Raw genomic sequence first — 14,024 nt, forward strand, 5'->3', positions numbered from 1 at the left:
GAATGCCAGTGACGGCATAGATTTCCAGCGATTTACAAGGGTCTGCCCAAACGCTACTAATAACCGAGACCTCTTATCCCGATGTTAACCCATCACCACCTTGGCGGGGAAAGCAATTGTTAGATTTCTCTTTCAATTAATTATTATTTTGCCAACGACTGGACTTTTGTTATTAATACAAAGGTCAATTACATACATTTGGAGCATTGGAAATAAGACTCGAGGGCCTTGTTGTAAGGTGATACAAGATGGCAGCACAGGTTACTGATGCGTTGAAGAATTTGAAGGGTAAGTAAAAATCAACCCCTCCTTGGGGGGGGATTGCGCTCTTACTTTCTATTCCTGGAGAACATGATCTAAAAACTTCTACAGTGAAGGACCCTAATGCTGTAGTGGAGTCTGCTGCCGAAGCAAAGGCAAATGGAAATGCGCAACCCGAAGCCGAAGCCGAAGATTCAGATGACGATGATGAGGAGCCAGTAAATGGCGAAGGCGCCGGGGAAGGAGGAGCAAAGAAGAAGAGGAAGAGGAAGAAGAAGCCCAAGAAGAAGGCTGGAGCGAATCCCAAAGTCCAATCGTCGCCTCCACGAGTTCTCTTGTCGAACCTGTTTCCAAGCGGCGAATACCCTGTCGGAGAGGAAGTCGAATATAGAGACGAAAATAACTATCGAACCACCAGCGAGGAGAAGCGTTATTTGGATCGCATGAACAACGATTTCTTACAGGAGTATCGACAGGGTGCCGAGATTCATAGACAGGTTAGACAATATGCCAAAGCCAACATTAAGCCCGGGCAGACCTTGACGGAAATCGCGGAAGGAATCGAGGATAGTGTGAGAGCTTTGACTGGTCATCCTGGATTGGAGGAAGGAGACAATATCAAGGGTGGTGTCGCCTTCCCCACTGGTGTCAATTTGGATCATATTGCTGCTCATTACAGTCCTAACGCTGGAAACAAGACTGTTTTGGCTTACGAGAATGTCATGAAGGTCGATTTTGGAGTTCATATCAACGGTAGAATTGTGGATAGTGCTTTCACTATTGCATTTGATCCAATGTATGACAATCTTCTTGAGGCGGTTAAGCAAGCTACAAATACTGGAATCAAGGAAGCCGGAATTGATGCTAGGTTGGGAGAAATTGGCGAGCACATTCAAGAGACAATGGAGAGTTATGAGGTTGAGATCAAGGGCCAAACTTATCAAGTCAAGCCAATTAGGAACTTGAATGGTCATGATATTCTACAATGGAAGATTCATGGTGGAAAGAGTGTCCCAATTGTTAAAAGCAATGACCAGACAAAGATGGAAGAAGGAGAGGTTTTTGCTATCGAAACTTTCGGAAGTACCGGAAATGGTTACGTTCGAGATGATGTAAGTTCATGTATGAGAACTCACTGGTTACAGATATTAATTAGTCATAGCTCGAATGTTCTCATTACGCTAAGGTTGCTGATGCTCCTAACGTTCCATTACGTATCGCATCGGCTGGCAAACTTCTTAATGTTATCAATAAGAACTTTGGCACCTTACCTTTCTGCAGAAGATATTTGGATCGTTTAGGCCAAGATAAATATCTACTCGGAGTAAGTTTACAATCACTCACAATTCTAGAACAGCAACTGACAAAAGCAGTTAAATGCGTTAGTCTCCCATGGTATCGTGCAAGATTACCCACCTCTTGTAGATAAAAAGGGCTCATATACCGCGCAATTTGAACATGTAAGTTATCCCATCTCCTGTTGAAAGAAACACTCGCTAACAAGAAATAGACAATTGTCCTCAGACCAAACTGCAAAGAGGTTATCAGTCGCGGTGATGATTATTAGTCGATTAGTTTACTAGAAATATAACTTCACTTTTCGCATTGCGTGCATGATGATGGGAAAATGGATCGGGCATAGATATATCCTTCTTGTGGCGTTGGGGATCTCTTGCTACAAATTGTTTACATAGGAATTTTGAATTTTGAGAATATCAAAATGATACGTAGTGAACGAAATGATACTTTTAGGATAGAATTTGTCTATTGGTGGGGAAAATATCACATTTGTGATATAATGTGCATGAGATGGGGTTTGGTGACAGGTGTAGTCTTCAGGAAATAGTGGCATGGGAAATAGCATGTAGTTCGGCATTTATGAGTGATTATTATTTTATCTATAGCTTCTTATTTCAAGGCTATTCCTATCATTAAAATGTTCTTTGGGGTATCTGAAGACCTCAATGTTAGATAGCACTGACGAACACTTATACGTTGTTCAACGTCATTCCTCGTCGTCGAGATTGGTTGGGATTAGTGTACGACACAGTTGCTTGCTCATCGATTTATCATGGAATGATGAAGGAGGGAGGAGAAGGTCTTCGGTTAGAGAGATCGTGTGTTGTTGGGTTCGTGAAATCGTAGCATGGTGGGATAGATGAGTTTGGTGTCCATCTTATTCCTACAGTGATGAATTAAGAAGAAGATTTGGGGGAGAATGAATGATGGTCGATGAAGAGCTTCGCGGAAGTGATACCGGGAGGTAGATAAACGTAGGGGAAAGGGCAACGACAAGCGTATGTCGCAGGCTAATACGATCACCAATGGCTAACTCTTTGTGATTTCCACGTCCAACCACCCACGGCTAACCAATCTTGAGAAGCCAAAGTAATAAGTTTAATTCCCCTTCCCACCCATCTTCGCCTGTTTCGTCACTTTTCTCTTGGATGTAGATGTCGACTTTTGGATTTTACTTGAGCGTAAATTACGAGTTGTGGAATCTTGGACTGGCTTGCGACTCTTGGACTTTGGTTCTGACTGCATAGCCTCTTCCTCTTCCAACTGTACGTCCTGGATCTGATCCTGCTCTGGAGTCTGCTCTTTCCAATTCATCTCCTCTGTCAACATCCTTGTAAATTCTTGAACCATTTCCGGCTTGAAATATGGACCGCTTGAAGGCACGTCCGACGATCTTGTGTAGGGGAACATGTAATCTGGTCTGGGTGGGACAGGCATTTCCACCACATCTACCACCACATCTTCCATCCCTCTTATTTTTCTCAATGTAGAAATCCCTCTGGCCGTCATTAGATCCAACTTTGGTTTTTTGCTGCCAGACATCGTATCCTGTTCAAATCCTATCTTGAGAGTCCTCAAAGATTTACACTCGCCGAGTAACTTGAATGCATCGACTCTTTGAAGTCCACTAAAGCGGAAATATATATGGCCAATACACATCCGCTTTTCTTCGCCAATCATATACAAGTAGCAATACAAACTCCAAGTGCCGGCAAACGAGAACGTATTTTCACTGTAGAAAATCTGGTTTGATTCGCTGTCCCACTTGAACATATCGATGAATTTCGTCTCGAATTTCGCGAGGTAGGGCGAGGAGGGGACACTTTGGGGGTTCATTGCAGCGTCATGAAGGCATGTTTGGTAGATGATTGAATTGCTTGAGGGTAAAGTTAAGGTATTCGTTTTGATAGGAATGAACTTCTCGCTGGTCTCGACTTGGTAGTTGAAGATGTAGGTACCGGCACTTCAATCCAGATTATTGTAATTCTTCATATCATTCAATATAGTATGAGAAGAATTATAAATAAGATCGTAGAAAGTTGAGAGTAGTTACTATAGCTTTCTTGTAGTCATATGGATCATTTTCTGAAGGTATCAATAAGAGGTGGTAGTACAATGTGAACGAAGCGGGGTGGACGCGACGTTGCTCAAGGGAAACGAGATTGTCGCCTGGTCACGTTTTATGCTGCGGCCAATGATGAAATGGATGACAAAGCTTACTTGTGTACCCTCACCTACAATGTTCTACTGGAGTAATAAATCATTTGCAAAATGATATTGAGTTTCATGTCTGATATTCACAACATCTGAATGATATTGAGATTCAACCATATTCTTCGAGGCAAAATTTTGCTATGAGATTGTTGACTCAACTGGACCGATAGTGGCCAGACTTCTACGCGCCGGCTATCATTTTGAAGTCAAGCTCTCTCTCAGTCGAGCTTGAATTAAAGCACATGTTCCTTACAAACCGTCTTTTGATACTGCTTTATAGCGTTTCGATTGCACAAACATCACGACTCCTGGAAGACTCTCGGACAATCCTGGAAGTCATAGGAGAGCTTGAACCACAACAATCAACCTGTGGCAACATGGCTATCTTGAATGTGCTTCATTTGGACCCACGGATATCGTTCTTCGAGCTATTCTTGAACTTTGTTGAAAGCGCTCAGCTGAGTCGCCCCAGAGATCAAGAACTTATAGCTATGACCATGAAGACATAGGTCGTCAATGTCATGCGGGTTACGTTTTTTCAGTATGTGCAAGAGTGTACGAATCTGTAGCTGTCTGTGGTGAAATTATGCTAATGATCAAGCAAATAATATTTTCGACGCCAATATCATGGGATCAGCCAGTCTACTCAAGGGGCTCATGCAGAATTTCAATCACAATCTCAGCTCGCTTGGCCAGTAAAGCATGATTGGTCCGTTGATGATTTATTACTTATTAGTATTGGCACGGAGAGTCCAGGTCTGTGTATTACATTGCTAGACATCATCATGTGAGTGATGGACAACATCAAATTTAAGCTGGCCCATTCAATCTGGAAAACACCCTGGGATAGACTGACAATGCTATAATATTCGATTCGTAAAAAGGACTACAAACAAAGCCTGTTGGCTTACTTAGTAACAGAATTTCTGCTATCATAGCTAGTGATCTGTATACCCAAGGTGTCGCTCGTCAGCTCATTTGAAGCATGACTCTTATTCCACTACAAAAGATCGTGTATGTCAGCCTTCGAGGCTACTATTCTGTTCGGGACATAGAGAATGCGCCCAAACCAAGGAAAAGAGGTCGAGAAAGTCGACTACATCTGAGTGCATGGTACTATTTTGAAATCTTAATCATTCGAAGAATGAAAATTTACAATCAGGGACATTCACCTGCACAAAGGCCCATAATATTAACATGCAAAATCAAAAATCTCAGGGCTCATAACGAGGGAGTCATATGGCACTTAATTCCTTCTTAGATGGCTATAGAAGTACCTTTCTGGAGCCAGTGCTCTCAATAGTGCAAGCTACCATCCAGAATTGGAAGCTTCGATCCAGTGTTTGAAAAACTATGAAATTTTGAGAACCCCTACTTTAAGGCTCAATCGAACATGGTGTTTTTTTGTTTGACAATCAAGAAGTTTACAATTTTATTTCAATATTTGTTTTTGTATATCGATTCATTTTCGTTTGTTAGCTTGGCCCCTCGAAAATCATAAATATGCCTTCTCCGCTCGAGTATTCTTCACCCGAATCTCTTTCATTCGAGTCTCGTTCACCCAAGTTTGTTTCATCCGAGTCTTTACTCAATATTATTTTACCCGAATATTTTCCACCTGAGTCTCCTTCACCCGAGTCTCCTTCATTCGAGTCTCCTTTACCCAAGTCCAATTCAACCGAATCTCCTTTATCTGAGCCTCCTTGATCTACTCTTCAGCCTTCACAATTCGTTGATCGTGGATTAAAAGTACAAGTCTGGGTCGATGCTTTGGTCGAGAACGGGGGCCCCAATATTGGAAGAGGTCGCGGATCCCCAATCATTTGCGATAGTCTTCTAGATATAGACTCTTCTCAAGACTGGTGGAAGATGCTGCGCAATCTCCAGCAAATTATCGACCTTCAGTTATTATCTCTTTCAGAAGAGAATCCCAAGATCATCGATGTTTTTGTTGTTTGGGATGGGGATGTTCCACCAGAATGCGACGGGTGGTCAAAATGCAAGAGGTGGAATGGTATTTGGGTAAAAACAATGAATTTGTACAAAAGTGAGAAAGGCCCACGGTACAGGGTAAATTTTGATTTGCTCCTTGAATTGCTAGCTGGAAGGGATTATCGCGACGTGATACATTGCTCTCTTAATAGGCCAATCATCACAAAAAACACAACAATGACCAGCATGAATCCCATTGAACAGTCTAATTTCAAGATTCTCCAAGAGTGGTAGCGTATACATCATTTTAAAGCCATTGAGGAGGCAGCAAAATCTTTTTGCTGTCCAGGCACCATTCATTATGTTTGACTCAAAAATGTTTCGCTTAACAAAAGTATCCCTCGATTCAAACCCCTCTTGACACATTTATTGGCAATTTTTATCTGGTTTAGAATATTCAGCAGTAAGATTAGGTACGCTTTGTTTGACTTCAAGTAAACACAATCTGGCTGTATTAGTGAATATTTGTGGCTGTACAAACATCAAGCTTAGCGTCTTGAACACTTTCCCAGCGTTATTTAATACTTCAATTTTCTATTTCCTGGTTATGGACCTCTCATCGAAAGCAATACAACTCCTTTTAAGCGACATTGATCATCTCTTCAGATTCCACAACAGTGAGTTATAGCTCTGTTGAATCATACTTTACAGAACTAATAAATTCCTTTCCAGAAATGTCTAATTCATCCTCATCAAGCGCCAGACCCTCAGTAACTCCTGGTATCCAAATTCGAGCTATGAATATCTCAGATGGCTCACCTCCTTTTCTTTGCAAGACGAATCTCCGAATCGTCCCACCGCAAGACTTCTCCTCGATTTCGGCTACGCTCATTCAGGCCATCAATACTCAAGCTTTGTCTGAGAACTCTTCGCGCGTAGGAGATATATCCATCTTCATCCACTGGGCAGGAGAAACCCCCGATAAATACGCCTACCAAACGGCATCTAGATGCTGGAACAATATCTCATTAGAATTGATGCTCCTATCCAAGAAAGAATTCTCCACCGATAGTCCAGATGAATTGAAGGGTCTCTGGATATTTCTGGCTCAAAGAAAATACCGAGATGAGATCTTCTGCGTTTTCGAGACATCGCCTACCCCGCCACCTGATTGCACTTCCGAGCCAGAGAATGATATCGAAAGGGACATAGATTATTCACTCTGATTGTGAAAACGAAAGTCGTTGAGATACGTTGATGTCGGGCAATGCCCTTTGACTTGATGATCACTATTTCAGACAGGATGTTTCTCAATTCGAAAACCCCGGTTGAAAGCGATGCCTAGCATCACAGATCATATGTTTACATACCGAACACTTGACAAATCAAGCAGTTCAACTCCTACTTTTTGGTCCTTTAAATATAAGTGCATTTTCAAATCTATCTGTGAAATTCATCTGTGAAGCAATCTCTATCTATGATTTATCACCGGTTCAACCAAACCTCTGACCCGGAATTCACTCTTAAAATCCCTTCTCATACCATCCCTGGCATCATCTGCTCTCTGACTATCCCGTTCAAACCCTGAGAATTTATCAAGTCCTCAACATACAATTTTCTAATACTAATATCATCCCACCTATTCCCCCATATCTAAACAAAAGCGCGTCCTACCCTAACCCATCATTGTTTGCACGGCAACCGACGCCGAAGATTCCTTACAAAAACCACGAACATTCGCCGCCGCGTCGCGAAGAATGACTATTACTTGTAAAGATCACAAATACTTTATCAAACATGGGAGAAACCAGCAGAGATGAAGAACAACTATTTGAAAAGATTGAAATTTTGTATTCAAATTTTACATTAGTTTCGTACTTGTAGCCGCGTTTTCTACGACGTCGAGGTTTATGACATGGAAGGTTTCAGGTTGATAATTCTTAAGAGTTATATCATGTAGTATAATGCCTTTTATTTTCTTTGCTAGCTGGATACTATCTCGTATTTCCATACATCTACGTCCAAACATATCCCCAATAAAAACAACTGGGCTTTGAGAAGCAAATTTGACGAGGAAGAAACAACTAAGTGATCCAAGCATATCTTCTTCGGCCATGTAGGAAGTTTGACGATGCATCACTTACATAATATCTTGATGTCGACAAAATAGGTTTGTTTATGGAAGAATCAATCTTGATGTTTATCACCTCACAAAAATCACTCATTCATGGAACCATCTTCCTCATGTTCGAGGCACATTCAATTTCTTCTATTGGCCAGTGCCACTAGAGGCCAACTATTGCTGCTTTGCTATTCCTTGCTCTAGGTGTTGTCATGCTTACAGGCTTTGCAATCGTCTTCATAAAACAACCACCATGTTTTGCAAGATAAACCCGAAAAAAATGGTGGCGAAGTTATCCCAGAAAATCGAAAGTCCATGATGTTGGCGGGCGGCATCTGTGTACCCATTGAGATCTTTTGGTTCGTATAGACCTCTAATCCATCCATTCCATGGCCTGTACAGGCCAAAGCTGTTGTCCCTACAGGCATGCTACAGGCATGGGACTTTCTATAATTTTCATTCAAGGTTTAAACTACATCATAGATGTGTACCTGTCTACCGCAAACCGTTCAATTCTGACCAACACAGTTGTGTGGAGTCGCTTCACCTTTTGACGTCCAATGTTTGCTCCAGAAATGTACACCAGATTCGAAGTAAGCTGAGCAAGTAGTCTTTTGAGGCTTATGATGCTTGTAATGGTACCAGTCCCGATGATCTTCTACAACTATGGACCACGAATGAGAACTATGTCGCGGTACAGTCCGAATCAAAGTTAATATAATTTCGTTTATGTAAATGAGAAGTCCCAGTGACGGGGAGCTGGCGCTTTGATAGGTATATCGTAGATAATATACTGAGCTATCATAGTATTGGGGCCCATTTGACCAACTGTATAATATCGTGCAGTAGGAGGGAGGGAAAGGGCCTGAGTATGTAGCAAAAATGGATTTTCAACCAGCAACTGGAATACTTGAGATAGGCTTGGTTCTGCCAAGACCTTCCTTTCCATAGTAATCCATAGGATAGATATTATTGTTGCTCTTTGCCCAATCTTCTTTCTGGCCCAGTACGATCAATGCCTCGTATGGTGTTAGCAGAGGTCTGGGAAAAGCATATCCCCAATCAATACTGAGTCTTGGACATGCTACTTGCACCCAACACTCGACATCGCTCATCATAGCCAGTTTTCCAGGGAAAATTTCGCTCAAAAGTAAGTTGATATATGGAATTCCTCGCTCTTCCAATTTTCTCTCAATCATTGTCATGGTATGTGGATTTCCCTGACGACCAAGAGATCCTAAGATAAGTCCCCACTTCTTTGCAGGTTTCGCAGTTTCAATCGCATCTCTTCTCAGGGTATGCATTTCTTTGTGATCATAACTTTCACGAGTGAGTTTTCGAGAATAGGGATCGTATCGGTAAGCTGGTATCGTAGGGTTGTGGATCATCGCGCTCTCAAGATGGAAACGTCCATCACCAAGATAAAGAATAATATCGACACCATCGGTTGATAGTTGAGGAGATGTGCATCCAAGGATTTCGCCTTTGCTAAGAGGAGAAATCTGCGGAATGAGAACATTGTACCCCGCTTTCTCCAGCGGCGCTCGAACACCATGTAATGTGGCATTAAATTGAATGGTTCCTACCATGGCAATGGTCTTTCCCGAAGCGAAATTCTTCTCCAGAGTTGCAAGCAAATGTGCCGTATCTATGCTGATATCGACGAAAACATAGAGAGTTTTGATCTTTGTAACATCCACGGGGATCAAGCATGAATGCGCATAGTGTACCAGCAGGTCACAGCCTAAAGCGCGAGCGGTATAGTCATCAATACAACAAGCTCCATATGTAACATCTCCCATTATAAGCGTCTCGATTCCAGGACAAAATTGAGAGAGAATATCCGAAATTGTGGTTGCGAATAAGAGCAGACCTTCTGGCATCTGCAGGGCAACTTTCTTTGATCCATTCATTCTTATTCTATGTATGGTTTTGTGTATTTCGAAGGAATAATTCGGTGGAAGGAGAGCGATCGCAGCATTAATGTCTGGGTCATTCAATATTTCGGGAGGCACTTGATTTAATGTTCGAATTCTCCTAGGGGTCGCAACTATGATAACATTAGCTACCGAAGGAAATTTGAAAAAGAGAGGTTATAGACCTTGAATGGCGCCACTGTCTCCAGGAGTTGCATTATTGCCATTGCGTGCAGCAGCTTCTGCAGCTTGCTTTCTTCCCACGAAACGTTTCTTTGGTTGGCGTTGTGCCACTGGCTCTTCGAGAGTATTTTCCACATCGACAGCTACCCCCAAATCAACTTGTGCACGGTCATCCTCCATATCCTTAACTATAAAAGGGGGGTGTAGTAACGTTTTAATATGAAGAAGATGATCTGATAGCGGTTTGGGAAATTTTTATCAAAAATTCGAGGTCCAAAGTTCGAAAATGCACGCACGGGCTTATATAATGGCGGGGCATAGGTACGAAGTAGGGAAACCATCACAATATCAAGAACGAGTAGGAGTTTTACATGTTGAAATTTGATAAAAGTACATGGAAATATACCTGAATAGGTAACAATATCTGTAATTCACGTATGAAGAATCCATATATTAGCTATATATCTCCGCGTTACGAGTGAAATAGCTGAACATTCAAATGTTCTGAATCTGTGTTTGCAATTGGGTCCAAACTACCCCGCGGTACTGGATTCAACATAGATGGTGCTGATGTTGACGACCAATCATAACCACGGGATTGGGAAGAGACTGTGATGACTAATCGCATAACCACGGGATTTGAAAGAAACTGTGATGACTAATCGCGACTATGGCTTTGGGAGAGATCGTGGTGTTTGAACGTCCTGTCTCTGCATCAATACCGAACGTATTCCCTATATCTAATCATCCCGACGATACTAGGTAATGTTTATCGATAACTGGTTCTTTGGGATCTGAAGAATGGAACAGCGATGCATAGCGTTGATCCTCTATCTTGCTTCGAAATCCACCATCATTCTCGAATGCTGAAGACAAAAATAGCCCATCTGGTTGCTGCTGATATTTGAATTCGAATCTGCCCCGTTGGAAGTATCTCTGCCATTTTTCGTCTAATGTACCGGATCCCAGATCAGCCCATCTAGTAATGTAAATTGCTATTCCTGACCCTTTCGCAGCTAAGGGTTTCATTGTCAGCTGACATTGTGTAGAGCAGCGACGGCACTTCACGAGATCCAAAGTAATCTCTGGGGAGTCGCAATCGAACAGAACACTCTGCGATTCTGCATCATCATCATCGCGTGAAAGCCCATAGGACTTTGTATATATAACCCTATCCACGTAGCAAAGCCTTGTGTGAGCACATTGTTCCAGAGTTAAACCAAATGGTGTTTGGTTATCTGTGGCTGTAATCCAAGCCATCTGCGTACGATGGACGAAGGATCCCCGGAAAATCCGACAATCTGTTTGGGATTCTTTAACCCAACCAAGCAAATTACCCTCAGCTGTACACTCTCCGGAAAGTGCGTTCAAAAAGTCCTCACAATCCGGATAGTGGAGCGAATGCTTCATAGCCATATTAAAAATTCTTGGACTGGAATTTCCATCTAGCAATTCCTTGTAGTCCCAGTCCAGACGAATTACTAATCGGCACTCCAGATCTTCGTGCCTCTCTTGAGATTCTCTACATCCGTTTCTTCCATCTCGGTAACTTCTCAATGCGATCTCATTATTATGGAGTCGATTGCAAGAATGGCAGACACTTTGCCGAGGGAGTTCTTTTGCAATGGACCAGAGAAGAACATATTTTTCGAAACGGTCCCTCGCCAGTGCCTTGAAAGGGTCACTTCCTATTGCTTCGAGAAACTCTGTGCAGGTGAGTGCTAGTAACACAGCTGATGATGGGGGTAAAAATCCTTTTATGATACAAAATATCTCCTCGGGTAGTTTTGCTAAATGACATGTTTGAGGAAAAATTGGTGATGCGATAGGGAGTAGTCTAGGTGTGATCATGAATGTCCGAAGAAATGTTGACCTGGGTGTACGAGGCAGTTTAGGAATCTGTGATTGAATAGGCCTAGGTTTCAATGGATGAAGTGGGTTTGTAATGGAGTTTATGATAGTCAAATCCACCTTTTTGTCCCGCTGATAACGATCCAGAAATCCAGTTTCGAGGGGGTCCATTGTGTGCTGGTTTTGTGTGAAGATCCCCAATCTGGTGGGATGTGGCTCAATATATATATATGTTCAACAGCCGTACCTCACATCCGCTAAGGCGCGAACGGTTGCCAAGCCAGTTGAAGCTAGTGACTCCATCACTGTGTCATGATCTTTCGAGTGAAAAAGTTTACAAACTTTTGATTTGCCTTCGCCAGAAAATCACCAGTTTCGTCGCCAATCTGATTGAACAGGGAGGTATACAGTGCAATCACTCCCCATATCCCTTTCTATCTTCAAAAAGGTCTTTAGTCCAACCAAATTGGCAGTACACATAACTTTCGCCAACTAGTTCAAATGAAGACCACCCCGCTCCAAGAAACCAAACACTAATATGCCCGGAGTTACTGGTAGCAAAGGAGGGTACTACAAGTATCAGTCTGGGTCAGCTCGATCTGAAGAACTCTAAGAGATTGGATTCTCGGGGTTCGTTAACCTTTTCCGGTAGGTTCAACATAATATCTGTTCCTTGGGAGATTTCAATCCATTTCGAAATCGTCAAGCTTGGCTCTTCTTCCATCCAACTTAGCAAGGTCGATCCAAATTCAATTTCCACGCATTGGCTTCAGTCATATTACTCTCACTGGTAACAGTTTCGCAGGAAATGATGATTCCATGCTGTTGGCAAGAAATAGACACTTGTAAGCTTTGAGCAAGAAATTGCGGGATAGATGAAAAATTGGTCTCAGAATCTAGATGCTCCTGGTAGCCCGATTGCATAGCAAATCCATACAGACAACCTGGATTCTCGGACATGCAATCCCGTTTTCCAATAGCACATTACGAGTATAGCGTTGCAAACGAAGCTTGAGCATGAAGAATTATAAAATCAGCGGAATGAGAACACCGAAATCATCATTCCATCAATAGAGTTGACATGTATTAATTGGTTCCTGATATTGAGTCAAGTGAAGATGTTGATGTAAACTTATGGACCCCGCGAAGTCTTCCACACTTGCAGGGTTGGAACAGATCATCTGCACGGAGTTCCCCGTAAAGTCTTCTGAATAACTTCATCTAATGCACGCTCATCATATACACTTCAAACGTGACAGCTTGTCACTTCTATACATACCCAGATGGCTTAGAATTCCATTCTTCCACATGAAATTCGCTCAAAATACAACAAAAAACAATGACGATATATAGCCCTTGAATCAATATCGATGCGTCAGCAGCAAAACAACCAGAATAATCCAATACCCATTTTCCCTGGAGCTTTCGTACCGACAAAGCTTAAGCCAGCATTCTGGTTGTAATTGCAAAAACGCCTGTCCACCTGTAAGTTCCTACGTTGTGGCCTTCAATCTCGTCCATTATTGCCCTAAGTTATTTTAATATGAAGCAAGCTGGCTCTATCATAAAAGTTTGATTTCAAGATTATTCACCATATATGATCCAAGTGAATCATTTCGGTTCGAGAAAATTAGTAATATGCCTTGACTCCCTGATGATTTGGCATCTGAGCTCAGTAGGAGTGACACACCATGTCTGGGATTTTAATGTCCATCTGCGAGTGTAATAATCATGGATGATTAGTTTCTGGCAGTGCAAAGGATGGCTGGCCAGTAAATAGTCATTGCCTCAACCCAAAAAACTCGTAAATTTTGTCCCACCCATTTCATTAATCCTCGACCTGTTTAATCAATTGCTACGTTTCGACAATCCAACATACTGAGTGTTCTCTTTAGTTTAAAGATAACATGAACTGATATCAATTAAGATATCATCTTTGAACTTCAAGAAGTGAAGCCAAATTTCTCACAGGGGGTGAAATAACTCCTGCAAGTGCAATGATGGAGATTCTGATTAGATTTGGCATTGTGTGCATATAAATGTGGGTTCTGTTCTTCTCTTGAAGCTACGAGGGTTTAGGGCTTAGAACACCATCTAATATCACCAGCCGAGCTAGTTTATTTACTAGACCAACTAGCTTCCTATGGTACTTTCATCTTTTTTCACGATATAAGGGATATGTGTAAGCATTTCGAACTGCAAGTTCTAAGTTTTGAATCATGATCAAGTCATGTGAATCCAAAAGT

At 42.0% G+C, this 14,024-nt stretch overlaps 5 protein-coding genes across 5 annotated transcripts; 2 read left to right on the forward strand and 3 right to left on the reverse strand.

Moving 5' to 3' along the window:
* The first annotated feature begins 150 nt into the window (after positions 1-150).
* Positions 151-2,124, forward strand: BCIN_04g04520 (hypothetical protein). The gene is made up of 5 exons (XM_001557529.2): positions 151-288; positions 373-1,373; positions 1,424-1,585; positions 1,635-1,721; positions 1,772-2,124. The coding sequence occupies exons 1-5, from the start codon at positions 249-251 to the stop codon at positions 1,826-1,828; spliced, it is 1,347 nt and encodes a 448-aa protein (XP_001557579.1). The 5' UTR covers positions 151-248; the 3' UTR covers positions 1,829-2,124.
* Positions 2,125-2,586: 462 nt separating this feature from the next.
* On the reverse strand, positions 2,587-3,656 carry BCIN_04g04530 (hypothetical protein). Its single transcript, XM_001557530.2, has one exon. The coding sequence runs from the start codon at positions 3,394-3,396 to the stop codon at positions 2,659-2,661; it is 738 nt and encodes a 245-aa protein (XP_001557580.2). The 5' UTR covers positions 3,397-3,656; the 3' UTR covers positions 2,587-2,658.
* Positions 3,657-6,024: 2,368 nt separating this feature from the next.
* Positions 6,025-7,137, forward strand: BCIN_04g04540 (hypothetical protein). Its single transcript, XM_024692599.1, has 2 exons — positions 6,025-6,383; positions 6,439-7,137. The coding sequence occupies exons 1-2, from the start codon at positions 6,314-6,316 to the stop codon at positions 6,930-6,932; spliced, it is 564 nt and encodes a 187-aa protein (XP_024548378.1). The 5' UTR covers positions 6,025-6,313; the 3' UTR covers positions 6,933-7,137.
* Positions 7,138-7,661: 524 nt separating this feature from the next.
* On the reverse strand, positions 7,662-10,187 carry BCIN_04g04550 (hypothetical protein). The gene is made up of 2 exons (XM_024692600.1): positions 9,930-10,187; positions 7,662-9,878 (listed from the first exon to the last, which is right to left on the reverse strand). The coding sequence occupies exons 1-2, from the start codon at positions 10,105-10,107 to the stop codon at positions 8,719-8,721; spliced, it is 1,338 nt and encodes a 445-aa protein (XP_024548379.1). The 5' UTR covers positions 10,108-10,187; the 3' UTR covers positions 7,662-8,718.
* A 178-nt stretch (positions 10,188-10,365) lies between these two features.
* BCIN_04g04560 (hypothetical protein) lies at positions 10,366-12,859 on the reverse strand. Its single transcript, XM_024692601.1, has one exon. The coding sequence runs from the start codon at positions 11,947-11,949 to the stop codon at positions 10,672-10,674; it is 1,278 nt and encodes a 425-aa protein (XP_024548380.1). The 5' UTR covers positions 11,950-12,859; the 3' UTR covers positions 10,366-10,671.
* Positions 12,860-14,024: the final 1,165 nt, after the last annotated feature.

This window comes from Botrytis cinerea, chromosome 4, assembly GCF_000143535.2.
Source record: "Botrytis cinerea B05.10 chromosome 4, complete sequence".
Classification (NCBI taxonomy): Eukaryota; Fungi; Ascomycota; class Leotiomycetes; order Helotiales; family Sclerotiniaceae; genus Botrytis; species Botrytis cinerea.

Coding starts and splice junctions, on each gene's coding strand:
- BCIN_04g04550 (XM_024692600.1), bottom strand. CDS start 10,107: ATGGAGGATGACCGTGCACAAGTTGATTTGGGGGTAGCTGTCGATGTG. Junction 9,879..9,929: donor AGACAGTGGCGCCATTCAAG/GTCTATAACCTC, acceptor ATGTTATCATAG/TTGCGACCCCTAGGAGAATT.
- BCIN_04g04560 (XM_024692601.1), bottom strand. CDS start 11,949: ATGGACCCCCTCGAAACTGGATTTCTGGATCGTTATCAGCGGGACAAA.
- BCIN_04g04530 (XM_001557530.2), bottom strand. CDS start 3,396: ATGAACCCCCAAAGTGTCCCCTCCTCGCCCTACCTCGCGAAATTCGAG.
- BCIN_04g04540 (XM_024692599.1), top strand. CDS start 6,314: ATGGACCTCTCATCGAAAGCAATACAACTCCTTTTAAGCGACATTGAT. Junction 6,384..6,438: donor TCTCTTCAGATTCCACAACA/GTGAGTTATAGC, acceptor ATTCCTTTCCAG/AAATGTCTAATTCATCCTCA.
- BCIN_04g04520 (XM_001557529.2), top strand. CDS start 249: ATGGCAGCACAGGTTACTGATGCGTTGAAGAATTTGAAGG. Junction 1,374..1,423: donor ATGGTTACGTTCGAGATGAT/GTAAGTTCATGT, acceptor AATTAGTCATAG/CTCGAATGTTCTCATTACGC. Junction 1,586..1,634: donor AAGATAAATATCTACTCGGA/GTAAGTTTACAA, acceptor TGACAAAAGCAG/TTAAATGCGTTAGTCTCCCA.